This window comes from Neolamprologus multifasciatus, chromosome 1, assembly GCF_963576455.1.
Source record: "Neolamprologus multifasciatus chromosome 1, fNeoMul1.2, whole genome shotgun sequence".
Classification (NCBI taxonomy): Eukaryota; Metazoa; Chordata; class Actinopteri; order Cichliformes; family Cichlidae; genus Neolamprologus; species Neolamprologus multifasciatus.
In genome coordinates, this window is record NC_140439.1 from 23,498,424 (window position 1) to 23,522,096 (window position 23,673).

The 23,673-nt window shown below is 37.8% G+C and overlaps 1 protein-coding gene across 1 annotated transcript; it reads right to left on the reverse strand.

Moving 5' to 3' along the window:
- Positions 1 to 1,411: 1,411 nt before the first annotated feature.
- Positions 1,412 to 21,741, reverse strand: syt9a (synaptotagmin IXa). Its single transcript, XM_085160329.1, has 7 exons — positions 20,800 to 21,741; positions 12,414 to 12,909; positions 11,206 to 11,761; positions 6,283 to 6,403; positions 6,015 to 6,186; positions 5,629 to 5,758; positions 1,412 to 1,570 (listed from the first exon to the last, which is right to left on the reverse strand). The coding sequence occupies exons 1-7, from the start codon at positions 20,945 to 20,947 to the stop codon at positions 1,502 to 1,504; spliced, it is 1,692 nt and encodes a 563-aa protein (XP_085016455.1). The 5' UTR covers positions 20,948 to 21,741; the 3' UTR covers positions 1,412 to 1,501.
- Between the last annotated feature and the right edge of the window lie 1,932 nt (positions 21,742 to 23,673).

Genomic DNA, 23,673 nt, shown 5'->3' on the forward strand with positions numbered 1-23,673 from the left:
ACATAAACATATGTACATATGTTTATGTACATATACATGTACATAAACATATGTACATAAACGAATGTCTCCCTAATTCTGAGGTCTCAAGGTTGGCAAGTGTGGCCACCGTATCTTTGGAACCTTGTGTCATTAACTTGACCATGAACTCCTATGTATACGATAGTATTATACAGCAAATGTCAGGTCATCACTCTGAAAGCCAAAACATGGCCAAAATTAAAACATTAATTAAGCCAAACATAAAAAATCAGAAAATATAGAAAATGATTACTTACTACAAGTTATTGCTGTTAAAGGTGGTTCCATAATCTTCTAATTCATGGAGTGAACTATGTTTTTTATGTGCTGCATCTTCATTTTGGCTTCATTTGTTTTTATAAATGGTGAATGATAATAAACAATCTAATTGATTGTTGGTTGCCTTTATCTACTAGTAAGACCCAATGAGGACTAGATAATTGTTTATTATTTCCTGATATGTAAAACCTTAGAAATAAAATAATATGCAAAACTTTAATGTGTTTGCATTAGCTTTTTGTCTTATATTTAGTGCTCTAAAACACTAATCTTAAACAGTAATAAAAAAAGATATATATTTTACTGTATACTGTTTAACACAGTTTTGCTCTTAATTTCATTATTTTGTTGTTTAACGTATTAACCAGATGTTTTTTTGTTTTGGTTTTTTAACCTTTTGTACTGTTTATATTGTCTATTTTGGTACTTAACATTCTGATTATTTTAATCTTCATGTACAGCACTTTGTGACTGCCTGTCTCCGAAAAGCGCTTAATAAATAAACTTTACTTACTTACTTACTTTATCTTGAAGAGCTAGTGTTGTGTACTATATTTGCTAAAGTGATATAAATCTAGCATATTATGAAATTCTAATTCACATTCAAATCAACTGAATTGAAACTGATGGACATTTTTCTATGGAATAATTTTTATTTGTAACATTTAACATACTTTTACTTACAGGTATTTTACCTAAAAATGAACTGTCACTGCACATCAACTGACAGAACAATACATCCTATTCAAAAAAAAGAAACAAAAACCAACAAACAAGTAGAAGGTATCCCATCAAAACATGACCTCATGCACCAATTCACAACCAAAAAAAAGAGAACAGTATGGCAGTTCAACTGGTTGTAAGTACATTGTGCAATTACAGACTCATCTCATTAAAACAAGTAACAAGACTATTTAAAAAAAGAGCAATGAGTTTATAAACTCAGGAACAGCTCAGACCTAAAATATCTGCCTGTGCTGGTTCTTTTTCTTATGGAACATCATAGAAAAAAAACATCCATCTTTGCAGTCATTCAACATGCAACTGATCCAAAGTTTGTGTCTTTCTTTTCCATAGGTATTAATGCATGTGTTTATTTTTTTATGCTAGCCTAGGACCATATATGAGCAAAATTCTGTATCACATCTGCCCAAAGGTACATATAGCACAGCCTTCGGCTTATTTGAATTGTTGCTCATGGCTACGGAGAAGGAGGTGTCTTCAGAGAATTACAGGATCCTCCCTGGCTACTACCTGTGGTCCCCTGGTACTGCAAGAGAATAAAGCAGAAAGATTGCAATGATAGTTAGTGTAAAAGAAACAAACAAACAAAAAAAACTCCATCTCTATTAGTCATATAAACAGATGTACGATGATATCAAATAAATCTAGAGCCAATCCTACCTTTTTATCTTGGAACAAATGTACTCACCACCTACAGAGCGATGAATTGGGCAGTGAAACAAACACTGTATGTCTGCCATTTCATTTTTTGATTTTTGGGAGGTCAGTTTATTTATGCATTCACTAAATTTTATTAGCATAGACGTTTTTTCTATGGCACCTTTTTCTTTCCAAGTCCAGGTGAAAGGATAAAAGCTTTTATAGATAAAGTGGTTCATTTGGCATAGAAACACATAAACAGACCTGCATTTGAAACCTCACAGCATAAAAGTACAGTACTGTTTTGTGAGTAGCATGAGAATAAACTGACTCAAAATTGGGCAGGATAACTATGGTTTCTTTAGCATTCAGTGAATTTGGCATAGATACTTATTAGGTTGACCATCATTGTAAATGAACAAACTGAAGACCGATCATTAACTAAGAGCAATAAATGTTACATCGAAAGCAAAAAATAGAATTTTTGCCAGACACCATATTTCAGAAATCTGCTTATTGGCACTTGGGGAGTTTCATCCCTTGGGAAAACCAATCTTACTCCCCTTGCTATTACCAACTACCTTAGAAAATGCTGCAAATCAGACATTTAAATGCTGTTTATTAACTTTTTATAACCCTTTGATCTCCGCTACAATGTCTATCTCCTGTGGAGAGGGCACAGAGTGTCATTTGCATGGAGGATGGCCAAAGATTCTCAGTTCAGGTATGTATTTGTAACCTGTAAAACAGTTTTGTCAAAGCAGTATTACTATCTGAGAAAATATTGTCAGATAACCTCAACAACTACATCATATTCAGTTTATGAAAGGTAAACAGGTCTTACCACTGGGCTATTCAAGAAATAATGTGTATCCATAGAGAGACGGTTCAGTGTGCAGAAAGTGTTGGGTACATGAATACTTACCTTTGCTGCAGAAGAGGCAAAAGTGAAACAAAGAAGGAAAAATATAAAGCCTGGAGATATTTTTGTCAAAATTGAACCTACTGCCCCAACAATGGCTCCTGCACATTTTCAAGAGGCTTGGAGACTTTCCAAGTAAAGGACTTGTATGTTGAGTGCATCCACAGATGATGACTAATGTCACTGAAAAGCCTGTGACTAAACTTAGGCTGCTATTGGAACTTGAAAATTCATAGGTCATCCCAATCATTCTGTAGATGTAGAAGAATACCTAAAATGTATAGTAAATTCTAGTCACTATTACACTGTGTAAATACTCTTAACTTCCATGGGTTAAAATGGTCATGTCTGTTAATTATTATAACTTGAACAAGGGATCAGTAGGTGTTTTGATATTGCTGGATAGAGGAGCACTGAACATGCAGTGTGAATGTATGTATGAATGTAGTGAACTATCTTGGTTTATGAAGTTCTATGGATAAGTTCACATATAAGAAACTGAACACCCTTACCATTCACTCAATCGAAGTAGCTTAGACATTTCAAACTCACAATAGTTTCACTCCACACTAGAATAAAGTACGGCAATTAGTGCATGAGTTTTATCGGTGGCTTTAACCTGAAGGATATCTATTTTGCCATTCACAAAACATGCTGTATTGTGTCAGTGCTTTGTCCGCTATGTCTACCTTCCCTCTTCAACATCTAAAAAAAAAGGATTTGGGATAAATATTAGGAATATCATAATCTCAAAGACAATGGTATAAGGCCAAGTCATACTGGTAAATTACAAAGATGACTACAAGTTCTAAACTAGCTTGTATTTGTAGAAAAATAAACAATTTTACAGAAGGCGCTACATTGCTATGGAAACTTTGGCAGCCAATTTGATCTGTGGTGGAGCGGGTTATATTTTAGCCATCACACACAGATATGCAATTTCACATAAAATAGCATCACCATCTGTGGACTTTTTGGAGAGAGCCACTTTCTTTTTCACTGAAAATGATTAAATCAGATATATAATGTTTTTGAGCTTTCTAGGCTTCTTGTCAATTCTGGCAATAAAGTGATTTCCATGAAATGGCAGACATCCTGTCTTTTTTTTACTTTGTTATAGCTTACAACCATATTCCCTTTAACACTGACCAAAAATCTTTTCACAGCTGCATTGTAACAACACACTTCAGTATCAGTGAATAGTAATGAGCTCAGTGTGCCTTAATAACTGGACAGTGATAAGCTTTCTACCCACTTACACTTTCTTTTTCTTTCATCTGTCAACTCTAACCTCAATTAATGATAAATGTTTTTTTTTTTATCATTATGTTTATGTTATAAATATTTTATACTGCTTAAACTTCAGGAAGATGGCCCAACCGACCTGAATACCTCAAGCACCAGAAACCCAAGAAAGAGGAGGAAGAGGAGGAACCATCAATGAAGGACAGGCCCCTGAATAGTATGTACCACTGGCACATAGATGAAGTGGCTGACATCCAGAAATCCTACCAATGGCTAGACAAAGCTGGACTGAAAGACAGCACAGAGGCAGTAATCATGGCAGCACAGGAACAGTCTCTAAGCACAAGATCCATAGAGGCTGGGGTCTACCACACCAGGCAAGACCCCAGGTGCAGGCTGTGTAAAGATGCCCCTCAAACAATCCAGCACATAACAGCAGGGTGCAAGATGGAGAAGTATCAAGGGCTCAGAGAAGAGGGTGAAGGTAACAGTGGTCCCAGTGGTAATCGGAGCACTAGGTGCAGTGAGTCCCAAGTAGGACCTCTGTCCAGAAGAGGGCAGTCCTAGGAACAGCAAAGATACTGTGCAGGACCCTCAAGCTCCCAGGCCTCTGGTGCAGGACCCGAGCGCGAAGCATAGACCCCCCTCAGGGGCGAGAGGGGAATTTTATATATATATATATATATATATATATATATATATAATAATTTTTTTTTTTTTTTTAGGGGTGCAACAATACATGTATCGATATTGAACCGTTCAATACAGTGCTTTCGGTACGCATATGTATCGAGCAATACAAATTTTTTTAATCTATTTTATCAACTCTTCTTCTGACGATGCTGTCTGTGTTGAGCGCTCAGTGGATCTGCGTTCGACTTCCCTGCCTAGGCTGCACTGTCGAGTGCAGATCCACTGAGTGCAGCGCAAGCTAGCAAGACAGAAGCTAAGCTCATAGCAACATGGCAACTGCCTCAACGCTACCCGAAATTGAACCTCCCCCACCCTCATTCAGATCTTGCGTTTGGAACTATTTTGGTTTTCATGTGAAGTATGACCCTGATGGTAAGCGCGTCATGGACAAAAGTAAAACAGTATGTCGGATGTGCCACGCAATGCTCAATTGGTGGGAACTCGTGCGTTAGTGCAGTTAGGTTGTTGACGGCGTCCAGCCCCGTGCGTGGGGCTGGACGGCGTTAACGGAGATTTGCCGCGTTATGCCGTTAATGTCATTTTAACGAGATTAACGCTGACAGCACTAGTGGGAACACAACGAATATGACTGCACATTTACGCCGACATCATCCTAGTGCAAAGACAAGTGGAAGCAGACAAAAACAACAAGCACGCATGCTACAAACTTTACCCGAGTCATCCGTTAGCACATGATTCTCCTTATGGGGACCTGATATGTTTAATATGCTGCTGAGAATATACACCAGAAGAAGCGTATAGTATAGCTTTTATTGTGGAAAGAGCCATTTCTCTGTAATAAACTCTTTTCCAAAGATGAGTGATTTCTCAATCAGATAGATTTATTTTTTTTACTTTGTTGTTTCAGCAACATTAAATTTAAAAACTGTACGTTTGAGTTAAAATATATATTTATAATTTTAATAAATGACAAATTAAAAAAGCATGAACATTTTTTTGTATCAAAAAAATATCGAACCGTGACACGAAAGTATCGAACCAAACCAAACCGTGAATTTTGTGTATTGTTGCACCCCTAATATATGTGTGTGTGTGTGTGTGTGTTTCAACACATGCCATCTCACCTCAACGAGAGGATGCCAGTGGGCGACAGGTTTTCGGGGATATGTAAGCATTTCACTCCAGTGATCTCGACCGAGGCTGTCAGCATCATTGCCGACTCGACACACACCAATGACCTCATTATGGCCTACTCTGTAGACCCAGGAGGATAAGGGAGAAAGAAAAAATATTATAAGTCCTCCCATGCTTTCCAAAAATAATAATGTCTTACATATTGTGTGTGAAAAGCAAACCACCCAAGACAATATGTTACAGAGACAAAGAGTTTGAGGAAATATTTGCAAATGTTCTTTGAATATATTTTATCCGCTTTTGCCATGCAGCAAGTATATATTAAACATTGACTCATGCAAAAGATGTAGAAACTACTCTATAGAAACTCTCGAACCGGTCATAATCCATCACAGCAATCAAAAGGCTGATCTGTTCTATGTTTTCTGGAGGGACATCAAACACAATGGCCTCATTATAGACTGGATTCAGAGTGTTCCTCTTTGTTGACGTCTTCCTCTTCTTCAATCTGCGACCGTCACACATCAGTGAAACTTTCACATATGGATCTATAAAAAATGACACAAACAAGAAAAATGAACTTGATTTACATTTGGGATACCAGTGGGGTGCTGCAGTCACAGTCAGTATCAGATTTTAATTACCAGATGCACCAGTGATATCCATGGCCTTGAGGTTGCGAGCCTTTATCATGGTAATGGTCAGTCTGCCCGCAGTAGGCAAGTAACAAAGTGAAAACATCAGATCCCCAAGGTCCACATTATCCTAAAAGACACAAAAAATATTTACTCTAAAATGAGTTTGATTGTGTATTATTCTGGTCATTTATTTACAGTGTACAACTTTCCTACAAATACTATTTTCTTTCATATTGCTCCAATTAAAGCCTCCCATATTTCACCCGGCACAGAGGCTTCAGTTCAGCTGCTGCTCACTTATCGCTAGTGCTTAAAATAACTCCACAAAAGAAGTGCGAACCAGGAAAGCACACAGATATGTGTGGTAAAGACACCTACAGTAGAATCTCTTGCTGATCTGCTGCTATGTTGGTGAGATTGTGCTGGTATTTCAAAGCACGTGTCATCAACTCATCATCATCTGTAAGCTCAGTAAATTCAACTGAAGTGCAAAAACAACAACACTGAAAACTTAGGATCAACTGACTTTGCTGCTCCATTAATTGTGATAATGACATCATATTACTCAACTGCACTGAGATTTGCCCCATATTGTTATGAAACTCTCATACTAAAAGTAACAAAGACCAAGAAGGAATGTTTTTTTGCAGCAGCAGGGCAATGAAAAAAACAACTCTTATGTATGCTAAGTTGCCTTTTAAATTAAGATATTCAAAATAACTAATTTGGTATCCAAAGTATAATGTATGTTAAGTGCTAGTTTTAGAAGTATTAGAAGTTTTAGAAGTTTTAGAAGTGAAAAGGGAGATGCGGAAATCTATCAAGAGGGACATCCATACAATTGGCAACAATTTCTACAGCATGTCTTAGGAATGTCACACACACTTGGACACTATTGAGTTATTATTATTATTTTTGGTTAAGCTAGAGAAACTCTGTGATTTGGCATTTTGTGAGTGTGTATTTCTGTGTTGTTTTTTGTTTTTTTCTGAGAGAGAGAGAGACAGAGAGAGAAATCACCCATGAATTGCACTTGTATATCTTGCTACAATCATGATCAAGTACTCATCAAGGCTTTTAAATGTGAAGGATGAATTAACTCAAAAAACCCTCCAGAAAATGCATCCCACATCCCAGAACTATCTGTTTTACATGCTTCATGGTCTAATAGTTGTGATACAGGTGGGAAAGAGATTAGCACTGTGTTTTACGTGCTCCGCAAAACCTCTTAGGCATCAAATAGCATGTAACATCTGCAGGTTGAATGTCATGCTCAGCGTTTCTGATAATCAGGCTGTTATGCAAGTATATTCTGTATTTAAAAGCTCAAACCATCAAATGTATTATACAACTTTTGTTCATACTGAGACTGTCATTCTTAAATCCAGTAAAAATAACACATGTTCTTCATTAATCTACAATCTGCTTCTATTGCAGAGCTAAACAAGCTAAAATCTGGCAATGACACATCAATATGGCCAGTCCCACTGGAAATCAAGACTTAATGATACTTCTTTATTTTCTATCAAATAAGCTCTGTGCACTGGTTACAGAATATCATGTCTATGTACTGGTGTCCAAAGATAATTAGCTCATTTATGAGGATATATGTGTGGGGCATCTGTGCCAATCTCTGTGAACAAGCATTTGTACAAGTGTAAGAGTCTGTGTGTACTCTGTGTTTTTTTTTCCTGTTTGTGTGCATTAGCTGAGTGCTGTGAAACTGACAAAAACTGAACAGTGTGAAAATGTGAGAATTCCAGATTCCGTTAATCATTGGTTCTCATCAACCAGCCGTCACACATCATTCTGTTCCAGCCAGGCAACATTGATTAGCAATCAGTTAAACAGGGCAAAAGTGCACTGATCCAGTAAACATCCATATGTTGATGGATCAAAACAATCCCAATACTTTTTGTGAGCATTTTCCCCTGAAGGCTCGATCTGGCATGCTCGTGTATCGTCATGCTGTTTTCTCTGCATCTCCTCCCCCCTCTTCATTTCTCACTTTTATGTTTTCCAGTATCTTCTGCCTCAAAAGCTGTTATTTTACTGTCTGTGAATATCTCAGCCATTCTGAGCACTCTATAGAACCCATTAGCACTACATTCAGAATGCGTGTAATATGCATTCACATCTAATTACTTTTTCAGAGTAAGCTACCTCTTTTTTGTTTTACTTTAAACAATTTGTTTGCGTACTAAAAGTTGGACACAGCTGATGACTTCGTCACAGTCTGGTTAAAACAGGTGCGTCCGTGTCTGTTTATGCATTTGTGCGTGTGATGAAGAAAGACCGAGACATGTTGAGAAAAAAAAGGCAGGCAGAGATAGATAAAGAGAGAGAGACAGAGTAAAGACAGAAAGAAGAGACAGATTCTGTCAGTATTTTTAGAGGCCATGAGTAGGAAGCCGTTAATGGTCTTTGGCACACTGTATGTGAGACTTTATGCACTAAAACCTTAGCTGCTATCAGTAGCCTGCAAATTACAGGCGTGGACTATGCCACAAATTTGAGCTCTGAGTTGTCATAATTTAAACTGACACAGCAATAAAAAGCACAAAATAACACCACATATCTAAATTTCGATGAGGTGAAACAGACGAGATCAAAAAGGCAAAAGAAAACTGATTACTGTGCCTTTACCATAGACAATAAAATGCATGGATAAATGTGGCAGCCTTGATGAGAAGAATATAAAAGCATGCTTTTTTGAAATAATACCAGGGATTATAAGTATATATGCAGCAATACGCACTTAATTACGTATTGCTGTTGTGAATAAACAATAAATATGTGTGATAATGCAATCTTAAGTTGCATGTAATGAAGTTCTAACAAAGAATGAGCATTAAAAAACAAACAAATAAAAACAACCACAACAAGTGCGTGGTGTTCGATTTAATATTTAGTTGATTCTCTCCCATCTGTATTACTGTTCTTAATCTGAATGAAAGTATAATTGTGAAATGAAAATCTAAATTCAGCGATGAAGCTCCTTATATTAAAGATGAAAGCATAACAATTTGTTTTACATTACTAATGGCCAGTGCATCAGGCACACAAACTCTGCTAACTAATGTGCTCTCCTTATTAAAACTGATATGGCTGCAGTGCAGACATTTGCAAAAGATGTAGCAATGTAGCAGACAAGCCTGGACACCAACAGAGGCAGATGATGATTTGCTTATTAGATAAACAAGAGACAGACATATGCACAACATAGACATACAGCTGCTCAGTCAAATACTGCCATGCTTTTTTTTTGTCTGCTGTTGAACTGGCTTCATGTTTTGCTCAAAAGTTAATTCTTAAGATGAGAAGAATTAACTGAGATGAGATGAGTCTGTAAAACAGTTCATTCTTAAAGGTCGGCAGTGGTCAAAATATTGTTTTAAAGAAAAGCGCAGTACATTCGATTATAGCAACACTGTGCTTTCTGAAAGATTTCAGAAAGCTGCAGCACTGCTAAAGTAAGGCCAGTTGCAAAGACACTCCACATCTTATTAAAATCTTTTTGCTGAGAAGGTTAACTATGTTCCACAGTAAACATTTATTACAGTTTCCAGACTGACTCACCACGGCTGTTCCTGTTGGACTGTCTTATTGCTTATTAAGCAATGTTGCAATGTTTTAACTAAGATTTATGCCCTTACACAAGTAAAATCATAACTAACATAGTGACTGGGAATTCATCTCATCTAAATTCAACCAATAGTTTTCCTTTACACAGCTGTGCTTTACTGATCTTGTTTTATTGAGTTCTGTTGCCTAAACTTTTTCCTGCAATCAACTGCAAACAGAATATAGGGATCAGTTGCATGTTACAGCTGTTTCAGCTCAATAAATGAAATGCCTGTAAATAAAACAGGCCAACATATAAATACCAGTGCTGTATTGTAGTGTCTGAGATCTTTCACCTCTAAAGGAGATGAGCAGGAACAGTGAAAAACATTATAAAGATCTTAAATAGCTAATAATGTAAGAAAGAAAAATGGCACGTATGTCTTGTTCCCAAACCAGTTTTCTCAGTTTTTTTTAAATATTTTTTTCTCCTGTTCTCCATTTCTTTCTCTCTCACACACATTTGGTCTTATAAGGACGCGCATACACTGACAGACACTCTCTGTGCAACTGTATGCTCACTTTATAGGTCTAACAGAAACTGGTCCTAACAAAATGAGATTTACTAGTACGCAGTCAGTAAGGTAACATGGCAAGAGGCCTGTAATCCTGTTGACCTTAAAAAGTCTCAAAGGATTTAATTTACTCATGGTAAACAGGTCGTTCCAGCAGAGCAAACTGAATTTAGATAGGTGGGAGCAGATGCAGTAAAAGTAATTGCTAATAAAATGCCTCAGTCCTTCACTTGTGTCATCTATTTGTAATATGTGCAGCATCAAGGATTGTTAAAGAAAAAGGAAGGTATAGTATTAAACACTATTCTAAATGTATATTTTTAAAATTAGTATTCCTTCCAAAAACCATATTTAATGAAAAATCTATTGCTAATCATTCTCCGGGCATGTAAAGGCAATTTTAAAAAGCATATAATATCAATACAGATGCCATAGATGTCTTGTGTAGTAAACTTTTACGCTCGGGGTCACTACATCTGTTATTAAACAGATGCTTTTTTAAAGTCTTTTCATCTTGACAGCAGAGAGAGACAGCAAAGTAAAAGAAAACATCAGTTTTCAAACACAGGCCTGATCACCTTATCAACTAATTTTTGTCCTGTTTTTTCAGACCTGACAAGTGATAAAAGAAAAAAAAAATTCAGTACTTTGTACTGCCAGTGGGAGACAGAGGGACAAATTTTGAACTCTCCACACAGCTGTCACACACAGCCTTTGTGGGAAAAAGTTAAATATAACCTGGCAGATCTAAGTAAATATGACATAGTTTTGAGTGAATGTTCTAACTCACCGAGGAGACATACTGGATGTCTCGACAGAGTTTTGTCTCCCTGGGGAAATCTGCCAGATCCAGGAAGTTGTCCACCACCACTTGACCAATAATGTCATGCCGTGAAAAGCGGTCGAAGTCATAGACACTGAAGTGTAGCTTTCGTGTAGGAAGCTCAGAGTATGCCACAGGAAACAGGAAGACTTCATCAAACACAGGGTTGAGTGTCTTGCGGTGCACCTTTGTCTGGTGCTTGGTCTTTCGATCGGGCAACAGGTAGATCTTAACATAAGGGTCAGAGGTACCGGAGAAGTCCTTGGCTGGGAGGTCCTCTGCTTTGTGGATCTTAACTATTAACTGTTCTATATCACAGTCATATTTGAGGATAAAATGGAGGCGCCCACAACCTCCGTCTCTTCGACTTCCTTCGTCCCCCTCAAGGGAGCGCTGTTTGTAGAGCTCGGGTTTGAGGCGGCCCAGGCCCAGGCCCATTCCGGTGAGGGAGTCCTGCCTTTGGAACTGGGCCACGTTGAAGTCAGGGTTAGAGAGGTTCATGTGTCTACGAATGGACCCTTGACTGTGCACAGAGGAAATCAACAGAAAACAAAATCATACAACATTAACACAATGAAAAGAAGGAATGTTAAAACATCAGCTGCATATTTTTTGAAGCAACCTGCATAATGAATTGTTCTGCATATCATAATTTATATCTAGTGCCAATGCTGCTTTTCACTTCAAAAACATAGTGTACACATAGTGTGCTGTATTATACATTTTATAGTCTAGCAGAAAGAAATTGTTGTTTTGGTTTCATTATTGCCTTATAATGTGTCTGTTTTTCATACTCACATCTGCACATGACATTTACTCATGTTTCAGACACCCACACTTAACAAAATCCTCATTTCAACCAAGCCTCTGAACTACCTAACCCTAATCATAAATAAGGTGTAAGTTGTTTTCCTTTACCAAAATCCTTAAATGTATTATAGTTGATGCACAAATAGAAAGTAAAAATGTGAAACATGTTGGCAGGAGTCATAAATAAAGTCAAGTCCAAGTCATTTTGTCTTTCATCTCTCTTGTCCTATTGGGAAAAGTAGCAGAAACAATTATAGTTTGAATGTTAGCTTTTTAACAGAGATCGTAATTGTTAGGGGATTTTTAGAAAATAAGGCCAGCATATCTTATGGGAGCACATAAATCAACGAATACCTCATACTGACCCTATTTCAGACATTGAGCATCCAGAAGGTGGGGGTTCAGTGGTCTGTCTCTGCATTCGGGGGTTAGTGTGAACTCCACTTTCCCTGCTTTTACTCTGGGCATCCAGTGGTATATCTGGAGATGTGTGGCTGATCTTCATAGCTGCCTCTGGTGTGGCCATGACCACAGGTGGTGGTGATACAGGAGTCACCGGAGCCTCCACTGAAACAACAGATGCCACGGGAGTAGGCTCTCTGGCCATGGAACAATGTGATGATTCACGGCGGTTGTGCATCGGGGGGTCCACAGCTGTGTAAACTGGCTGCCTGGGTGCAGACTGTGATGGCAGAGGGCTCATAGTCAGGTTGAGGTGCCCATGGGCTTCCTTGGTGGTGGGGGAAAGCCCACGCTCCCTCCATGGTATCCAGCAGAGCTTCCATGAAACAAAGAGGGAGACCCCAAAGAGGGCCAAGCCACAGGCAGTCACTACCAACGACAGCAGACTCACAGATATGTCTGGAAAGAGAGAACAATATCTGGCAGTGAATAAGTCTTCTTTTTGCTTTGTTGCACTCTGATTTTTGATATCACCATCATATATAACCATTTCATAATTAAGTTACACAGTAAATGTTTTAAAAATACTGCATGATGAACATGTCAGGTACACAGGTACAGGTCCTGTTGGATTTATTTTTTTCTTTTCTAACAGATTCTCATAAAGAATGCTCAATAAAATCAAAATTATGTACAGTAGTAGTAGCAGTATTTAACTATCCAATGGAGGCTCATATCTGCACTCTAAGGGTAGTGCACCCCACATGTTTTGATTTAATTTCCTTTGCTGATAATTATGGTGAGAAATGAAACTTTAAAAATGATTTTTCCACAAAAGAGGTGCAAATACAACAAAACCAAATATAGAAATGCAGCATTACAACCATAGATGACCACAGTTCTTGGTATGTTGTTGTTGTTGTTTTCAGAAAATAAGTTAAAATATTTTTGTTTCATTTTAACATGACAATTCAGAAATTCTTTTCAAGCATGCACATGACATTTGACTTTTGCTTTGTGGTTTTTCTTGTGTGTATTTGCAAAGCAGCTATTGTCATACTGATGAAGATTATTTTTTTGAACTTGCTTGGATTTGTCTGTTTGTAGATGTTTAGGAGAGCTGGTGAGCTCTCCTGGCTTCCGTAGGAATAACCGATGAAGAACGTTGAAAAGAAATGGTAAATGGCCTGCATTTGTATAGCGCTTTACTCAGTCCCTAAGGACCCCAAAGCGCTTTACACTACATTCAGTCATTCACCCATTCACAATGGCAAGCTACATTGTAGCCACAGCTGCCCTGGTGCGCACTGACAGAGGTGAGGCTGCCGGGCCCTCTGACCACCACCAGTAGGCAAACATGGGGTTAGTATCTTGCCCAAGGATATTTGGCCTGGGATCGAACAACCGACCTTCTGATTAGTGGCTGACCTGCTCTGCCACCTGAGTTACAGCCACAAGAAAGCAGAATTAACTCTCTTCTGTGAGTATAATTTATAGTGTGAAAGTGTCAGTGAGGTACATTAATTGCAAGAATTTAAAATGTTTCCAGTAGTTTAATAAAGTGCTAAACCCGAGGCGCTTCATGCTGCCTGTGGGGTTAATGTATATTATCATGTAAATAAATGAGAGGGTATAAAAAACAGCTTGCAAGAAAAACATTTACAGGCTGTTATATATGGTCTGTGGTAAAAAAAAAACAAAAAAAAACAACAATTTGACAAATGGGGAGGGAAGGCGTGAAAGTCACAATTTATACAAAATAGAAAAAAAAACATTCTGAAAACAGATGAGTTTATAAGAGAAATACTATTAAATCCCAAAATTCAAGGACAAGATCACTCATGAAGCTGCTCTACACTGGTACATGTAGGAGTTTAAAGGGCTCCTAACAGCTACTCTATCTCTCCTGTCAAATCTGTGGATCCACAAAACACATATAAACAAACTGAAGATGTCACTCTAAAGATAACAGCCTTGCAAAATTAAAGTTACTACTCTGTTGCTGTTCACACATGTGCATCATAAACTGTGTGATTATATATAAGCAGTACTTGTGGGCAACACCAGGAGTAATGGCCGTGGGAGTATAAAAAGTTTTACCAGCATATCAATCCAGGTCTTCATCTATCAAGTTCATAGTTTCAAAGCATGACACTGAATAATTCTTCAGTGCATTGCATTTGTTTACACCAGCCCAGGGTGTGCAAGTCACCATGGAAAGGGAGATGAGGTGTGAAGCAACAGAGTCATCAAGGGCATCTGAATCATCTCTGCTCTCAAGAAGCAAAAGCACTAAAAAAAATAGAAACTGCTGCAATGACTCTGAAATAATTACATGAACTTTATTGCAAGTAAAAGGAAAAGGAATTTTCATCCAAACAGTGATAATATACTAAGTTACATTACTATTACCAGTCTTTTCTTAAATGACCTTTACTTTTCTGTTTTCACTGTTCTGCTTTCCCTCTTTCCAGAAGCTGCAAGTGTCCCCGAGCCTCTTTCTCTGTGCTTGTTTCCTTCTCTCTAATATTGTTAAGGTCTTCTACCTCATACAATATAAAGCACCATAAGACAACTGTTGTTATAAGCAAATAAAATTTACCTGAAGTCTTGTTTTGGATCATAAGGACCCCATGGAGTATTAACCCTTTGCCTCAAATTGAGGTAAGGGTATGTATGTATTCACATATATTAGATGTATTAACACCAGAAATTTGTTAATTCTACTGATATTTAAAAACATGTAATAATGTTGTGCCTTTTAAAAAGTGCTGTTAATGTCAATCAAGACCATGGAAGATATGAAAAAAGGTTGCATTTAACCATGTTTTACAGCTGGAGTCTCTGAGATACCAAACTGGAGAAATGTGGCTCTGTAAGGAACTTTAAATGTCACAAGTTCAAACACAGCATGTGTCATTTTCATAGAAAATAATTGAGGCTTTAATTAAAATTTAAAGTTGTTAAAACAGGCTTGAGATGGTTTGCATCCTAATTGGTGTTACAGATATGCACACTATTTTGCTTTGAAAATCCCATGTCATGTTTTTGAGATACTTTTTGATATCTGAATTTGAACAGTGTGTTTTTATGCACCGTTATTTCATGATGTAATGTCACTGAAGCAGACCAGAACAATCTTATAAACTCCTTATGTCGGCTAATGTCTTAGTAGTATATATTAAGTTAGGATGGGTCTGTCATGAAGGAAGCGGTGACGAGGATCCAGATGCTGGACTGGCTGAGAATTAGACATAAATTTAAAAAAAAAAAAAAAAAAAAAAAAAAAACCCAAATTAAAACAACCAATGAAAACTATCAAAGTAAAACAGGAAACAATCCAGAACACCTACTCAACATGGACACAAGAAAACAGTGAGGAAACAAAAATGATAATCAACTCCAGACAGAAACTAAAAAGGCAATAATATCTCATAACTGAAATAAATCACAAGTATATTAAACCCAAAGTAGGAACCAAAAACACAAACATTTAAAAACAGCAGCAGTGAAAGCAGAAAAGAAACCAGCATTATATAATATTTAACAAGAATCCAAACCTTCAAAACTACCCAATCCCAGGGGCAATGACAATGTCAAAATAAAATAAGGATGGAGTACACATCTGGGATTGTGTAGATTTTAAAGCTGTTATGCATGTGTAATTATGGAAATATCAAAGGCTTACACTTTCTATATGCTGAATTCCCTCAGTCCCTAAGCTCTTATCCATCCTTGAGCTTTTGTGAGGCAAAAAATGATTAAGTGGTAATTACTTTAATTGTTCATCATCAAGATAACAGAAGAAATAAATGTTGTTCATAACGTGGCCAAGTGTACTGACTGCTAAAAAAAATACTACACATACTGACATGGTGCTTTACCACTGCATTGTTAACAACCGTCTCCAGTGCATCATTAATGGTCATCAGTCTTTTTTTCCCTTTTACTCTTATATTTTGTATTATCAGGGCTACCAAGACTCATCATTCAGTTATTTCTTCATCTCTTGTATGTGACGATTTTGACCAGCTATGCACCCCTGTCACCATAGTTTCAAAAAATCACATTAAATAAGAATTGGAAAATCTTGATCACAACCATTCAGGTTATGCATGTCTTACAAGACATGTAGTTTTGAAGTCCCTTTTTTCCCTATTAGTTGCAGAAAACCTGCTATTAATGCTGTATCTCATACTATTATTGACTAATTTAAGTGTCTGCTTTCACAACCATCTCATGGCCTGTAATTATAAGAATTACATAAGAATTGGCAAAACATTATATCATATGTTAAAAATGGAAGTGGCCACTTATATAAGTATATCATGTCCTTATACACATGACCTTATAAAATATGTGCTGTATGTTTGACTTAACCAATAGAGATAATGGGTAATTAGATGCAGTTTTTGTATTTTTATTCCATATGGTTTTCTACACTGCCACGCTTCAGTGAGCTCCCAGCACCGCAGTCACCTGTCTTGCACCCCTTTCCAAATGCCATCCTCTCATTGGCCAGGACTGAGGATTCGTCTGGTTTCCCTTAACTAAAGATGACTCTGGTTTCCAGCAACCATCCTGTCTAGCACCTTAGCCAACAGCCAGAACCATCTGAACTCTTCTGCAACGTCAGTCTCCATTGCTCAGTCCATCTGCCTGACCTCTTCTGTTCTGGCCCACCAGCAGAGGTCTCTTGTTTCTACCCTTTAAGTCCCCAGGGTGTCCACCTGAGCTTTCCTGCTCTGCCACTGTCCGCTGCTTCCTCTAAGCTTTGATACCAGCTAAACTGACTCCCAAATCCCTCTTCTAACCAGTTCCCCATCGTCTCTCTTAACACATGGCTTCTATTTACTTAATGTAACGGTCTTTCATCTTTCAGGTAATTTTGCATATTGAAAAGCCCAAGCTCTTGCACAGTGTTTTGAATAGAACCAGTCTGCTGTATCCACCTGACTGTATCTATTTTTGGCTATGCGAGGGCAGCGATACAGATTATTCCCAGTGTATGTGCTGACTATGCAACAGGCTATTATTTGCCCATAGTATTATAGTAGACATATCCTTTGTCCCTTCATGTATGCGAAGACAAATCAGGCTTGAGAAGACTGGAATAAAATTTTCAAAAGATAAAAACTCAAAAGTGTAGTATTGGTGTAATCTGTATTAAGTACATTAGTCATAACAATGAGTGAAGTTTTTAGAAAAAGCAATGATTGTTTTCCTGATTAACCTATTACTGTTAAGCAGAGCATGTTATTTTATTAGCCTATAAAACCTCCAGGAAATCAAGTGATTGGTATGTTGATACATTTAACAAAAGGGTAATAATCATGATGTGTATCACATCTAGGAGACTTTCTCCTCATGAATAACTGAACAGAGAATCTGCTTAGACACTAGCAACAAATGTACAACTAATGCACAATTAAATGAAACAGAGAGTGGATTAATGAGATACAGGATTATCATTATAATTTATGTATCATTAATGGCTCTACAATAAGTTTAAATTTCATTGCAACACAAGGCATTTGATTAGATGTAGCATTTGAAATCGACTTGTTGGATACGTTTGCTGTTGAACAGTTGGACTGAATGTATTATTTTATTTTGGCAGCAGCTAAGTAAAAGTAGCTTATATTAGAAATGTTAAAGCTGTACACTAATCCGAATTGTAGCTGACAGATATCATGTTACGTTTAGTAGAAGCAAACTATTTCCTGAACTCATCACATTTAATCCTCTCATTTTGTTTCTTTTTAATTGCACGCTATAGCAACAGAACACCGTGCCTGTCAAGATCCACTTTGTTTCTTCTTTTGTTTTTAATGAGTGAGATGAATAATCATGAACTTTAGCATTTTTGCATATAAACTTCTGCTCCCACTTACAGAGCTGGGCACAGATTTAGAGCTGATTTCAGTCTGTCTTGAGTCTGACTGATACTACAAAGAAGAGCTGCTTTTAAAAATATGAGAGGACTTGTGATGAGCTGAATCACACCTGACACATCTAAGTAAAGATCACACTTGAAATTAAGAGTCTGAGGCTGACTTTTTGTCATGGTAAGAGTATTAGATAAAAGTTAATGAGACTACACATCAATTGCATGACTGTTTTACTCCAAAAAGCCAAAAGTGTACTTATGTGGCAATAAAGGTTTTTGCACTTTTCACTATATGCTGTTGGTAAGGTAACCCAGCCTCCAAATCCCACAGTCCTGCAATTAGGACTGGCTCTGTGTGTGGGAGCTGTCATAGGACCTTGCACAGGAACACAGACCAACTGTCCTTTCTGCACTGTGAAATTCTGTGAATACCAGAGTATGTGTGATTTGAGAGAATAATGTGGAGAAATTGAGGGACTTGCCATCTGAGGACGCTGAGCCCACAGTCGGTTTGGCAGGCCGCCCAAATGCTGCCTGGTGGAGAAGAAGCTATAGACATCTGGAGGGATTTAAAGACTACATTGGAACAAAGAGGGTGGACCAATTTTAGTGCACAGGACCTTCAAAGGTGCAAAAGTGTAGGAGGCAAGCAAGTGCTGAAAAGGCAATATATGTAATGTCTACTTCTGGGATGTTATTTTCCCTAAGAATACCTCTCTGTAAGTAAAAACTATTGGAAATGAAATATGTTACACATGTACAGTAGGCTGTTCCAACTGGTTGTCCCCAATGTTGTAAAGGATGAAGCATTCGATTGCATTTGCATTTCTGCAAATATGTTTTTGTTTTTTTGTTTTTTTTACTTGCTTATTGACAGATGAAAAGACTAAATCCACTCGTATACATATCTGTTAAATATAAAGCTGCACTCATAAACTCTGAAACCTGACTCTGTTCCAAGGTAACTTAATCCTCCTACCCGTATCTCTAAAGCTGATTAATTGCCACAGTCTGTTAAATAATCATGCTAGTTTTAAAGTGTAAAAATTAGAAGCTGTGATATGTGCTTTGAACAGTGGAAGACACATTTTTCTGTTCCTGCTAAAGCTAAGCTAATTGGCATTTGGCTTCAGCAGGGCAGGCATTGATTGATTGACTACAGTCATTGGGATTGATATTAAACTTCTCAACATACTCTCTGTAAGAGTGTCAAGAAAGGTATCTTTCCAAGTGGGTGACTAATCCATTAAAAGACATGTTACACATCTTTATTTTTCTTTCATGTTCCAGTTCTTATTTCATTGATCCTTGATATTTTATGATCTTGTGAGTCAAAATGATGTTTTATGTTTAGCATATTTGTAAATATATATATATATATATATATATATATATATATATATATATATATATATATATATATATATAGCTTCAACTAGCTGAAAGAGTATCTGTCCTCTGCCTTGTACTTATTTCCTTTGTTATTCTCTTATGGCTTTCTTCCATCACGCTGAGTGATATATGCCAGCTGGAACAGAAATTAAACCCGTAAGCCCTCTTGATAGCTAGCCCCACGGGCTACCCACATAATTTCACTTTTGAAAGTGTCAGTGTAAAAGACAAGAGAAGATCGGCCTATATGATGAATGAGGGAGCAAGAAGAGAGCTGGGACTTTGGGGGATAGTTGAAGTAAAGTGGAAAGGAACAGAAGGGAGAGCTTGGGGGTTGGAGGAGACTGACAATTCACAAAGTCCTGTCACGTGATGAATAATCATTGATGCAAACTATGGAAGCAGAAGGAATGCAGTGGATATGTGCAGGAATTACGCTTTCTCGCGCCTCCAAATAACGCTTTCTCGCTCGCTCCTTCTCTCCTCCGCACACATGCACACAGACACTAATTTATGCATGCCATTTAGGCGAATGTGTTTACCCTAAGTGTTGATAATTATGAAGCGAGAGTGGCCAATTCTAAATTTAATTATAAAAAGCAAATGCTTCACGTCGCGCTGAGGTTTTAGGTTAGAATTTTTTTTTACAAAAGAGGCAAAGTTTCAAAGTAGTATGACTCAATGTTTGTGACACGTCAGTAAATACACGATGCAGGGCAACTCATCCAGTGAAACATATCTGATGAGTGTTCAGAGACTAGCCTACACGATGTCACGCCAACCTCGTGTGTGATAGAAATGGAAAAAAATGGCAGAAAAAATGGACTTCCTCGAAAAATGCATAGTTTAACCGGATCAGTGAGCTAACTAATGTGAAAAAAATAATGTACAAGTCTAATGTTTCTTTGATATTATAGACTAATCTTCGTCGTGAAGTAGTCGAGCCAAGCTTGGACCACCTATAGTGTGTTTTATGCGTGCGATGTTCAGTGAAAGAAGTCATATGCGAGTTCACTTCCACTGAATTTAGTGCAACCTTTGAATCAAGCTTGCAAATGATGCCTCACCTGAATCCGTGTAGCGTGGTCTGGCGAGATCTCGGAAATAGTAGATAAAATCCCGACAGTTTTCATTCTGCACTTCCCCCTTAGAACAAAGATCTGACAAGAGTTCGAGCGCCTTTTGACAAATCTCGTCATCTCTGTCTCCAGGCATTTCCCACCAGCATCCTTATAAATGAAAGGTTTCTTAGGCACCACCACACCACTCCTCCCGCCTGACAGTCACCTATTCCACGCTACTCAGCACACAGCTTCAAGAGTCAGCCACTCTCGGCACGCCTTCCCACACGATGGAATCGACAAAGACACGGTGTATTAGGAAGAACGAGAAAAACACTAGTCCAAGTGCAGAAAGCAAAAAAAATTCTATCAGACATGTGACGTAAAAAGAGTTTTTGTACAGCATTTAGTCAAACGGTCCACTCTGGTCCTCACTCTGCTCGTTGAAAGCCACCGGTTGAATCCGCGCACCGCCTATGCGGCGCCGTGCGCTGTCCAACGTGCTGAAAATGTGTGCACGGAGTGTCTTTGCACAAGGCGGCCCGGTTGGCCGTAATCCGTTATCTTTAAGGTTTCGAACAGTATCGATCGCCGGGAAAGTTGAGCAGCACTTCACTACAGTGAGAAATAGCTGGATTCGCCAGCACTAATACCGATAGCATGCCTCTATGCTTTGCTCCGATGAGGCTGGTGTGGTTTTACGTGCCCGCACATGGCCAATCAGAGGATGACATGTTGTTGTTTTTTTTCTTTTTTCCCCTCCACTTTGTGAAATCACTTTACCCTTTTACATTTTAAATGTTTTATAAAGCCTACAAGTTTGATAAATCAACTCAAGAAACGCACCATTCACTTGGAGTTCCTGCTGCAGGTAATTTAAAATACCCTTTCCCCCCCCGGTGCCATCTTATCTTTGTCAAGATAACTGCTACAATGACATCTACGATTTGTTTTGTCAAAGACTGGACGTCGAATTAGGAAATACAGGGGACCAAGCAGTTTAGTTGCCATGCCAACTTGAATGACCACTTTAAAAGCTGGGTTATTGGCCCTCATTTTTACACTAGTTATTGCAACCTCTGAATGACGTGAAACAGCTGTTAATGTAAGTGCAAATTACCCGATTTATGGATTTCATGGCGATTTCAGTTGGCTGTGACAGATTCTGTAAAATAAATAAATAAAGGTTTTTCCACCTTATATCTATTGCCCATTTCTGCACTCGTTGAACTCCCCGATCCGGTCTGAGGCATTTTCTGAAGTTTCTCACACGTCGCTCAGTAGATTCTCCAGGTCAGTTGTAAGTACTGGAAACACATAGTGCGGTTTTGTTCAGTGGTCGAGCAGCATGCAGGAGGCAGGATGCATTATGCTCACTCATTCCTGCGAATTCTCTGGACAGTTGCCTGAGCTATTAACACATGGGATGGATCGTATAGTACGATGATTAGGGAGCTGGGGTAAAAACCGTTTAATGTCCGTTCCAGCTGTTTGATTCTCACATACAACTCTTTGGGGTACTGCTCAGCCTAGAAGCAAGATTTTTTTTTCTTTTTGCACGTAACAGTGAGTTGAACGGAAGCTGTGTTGTTGTGACCGTTAGGGATTTATCAGGAGCCCAAGCACTTCATAAAGTTTTAGAAAAAAATGTTTGAAACTCCAAAGTGAAAACTAGTACTTCTCGTATTCAGAAAACAAAAAACAAATAGTGGAAAAGAAACTCTAAAACCCATTACCACAGAGAGGCTATCACAGACTATAAGACAGAAACAGTATGGGTGCCCACACATTCAAGTAGGATGTGTTTATGTATCGCCCTGTCTTTGTTTTGTATTATTTTTAATCCTTTCCGTGTTGCTTAATTTTAAATTACAATCAACAGCAAAACATACTATATTTCTCATGGGACAGCTAATGTCAATATTGATTATCCACAAACCAAAAAAGAACATCTGTTGCACAACAGTGTTTCTCTCCTAGCTGTCAACTTGCATAGGATAAGCAAAATGTAACAAAATAAATAAATAAATAAATAAATAAATAAATAAATAAATAATTAAACAACTGACACTTTTATAACTTTGGAGTGTAGTTCTCTTTGGATAACCTGTGATGTGCTGTCACTCATGTATTTCATTAACTATACTCTTTCGTGATATGGTGTTAGTTTCACCTTTGCTGAGTTTATTTCAACAAAAGACAAGCTGACTTATTATGGTATATAATCCTTGTGGTTATACAATTCACATCATTACACTTGAGTAGATAAAGTAATGACCTGACACAAAGCCACAGAAGACATATATGCTAATGACATTTAATGAAAAATAATCTCCTCTATGATATGAAATGATCCACTGATGTATGGGGAGAACTCGTAAATGGGAATGTGGAGGTGGTGGTGGTGGTGGGGGGGGTAGTAGTTAGGAAATAGTGTTTTCTTATATACATAGTTTTTTATTTATATATTACAGCTTCGAGATCTCAAACACGCTGATAGCTATAATTTTAAAAGGGACAAAGGAAAAAGAAATTCTGAAGGAAAAGGATGACAGGGTGAGAGAAATGACAGATAAATGGGCTTGCTGTGTTGATGATTTTCTTGCTTGTTCCACCAAGAATAAAGAGCCCAGCAGTCAGCTCTCATCAAAGATAAACACAACTTTTTAACGAGTGCATTTATCCTGTTGCACTGCTGTCTTGCAAATGATGTGCTGCGCTCATCCCTTTTTTCCCCTCTCAGTGATTTTTTTGTGGTGTTTGTGTTGTTAGTTTTACCTCATTTGAATTGAGGACCCAACTCAGCAGATGTATGCTGAGTTTACTTGACCTGCCCCAAATGCCTTGTGATAACAGGCATTTATGTGGAAATCCTTTCTT

What these genes read in the sequence shown, in the direction of transcription:
- syt9a (XM_085160329.1), bottom strand. Translation starts at nt 20,947, where the DNA reads ATGCCTGGAGACAGAGATGACGAGATTTGTCAAAAGGCGCTCGAACTC. An exon ending in ACATCCAGTATGTCTCCTCG is followed by an intron (nt 6,404 to 11,205) that starts GTGAGTTAGAAC and finishes TGTGTCTTTTAG; the next exon opens with GATAATGTGGACCTTGGGGA. An exon ending in GGATATCACTGGTGCATCTG is followed by an intron (nt 6,187 to 6,282) that starts GTAATTAAAATC and finishes CATTTTTTATAG; the next exon opens with ATCCATATGTGAAAGTTTCA.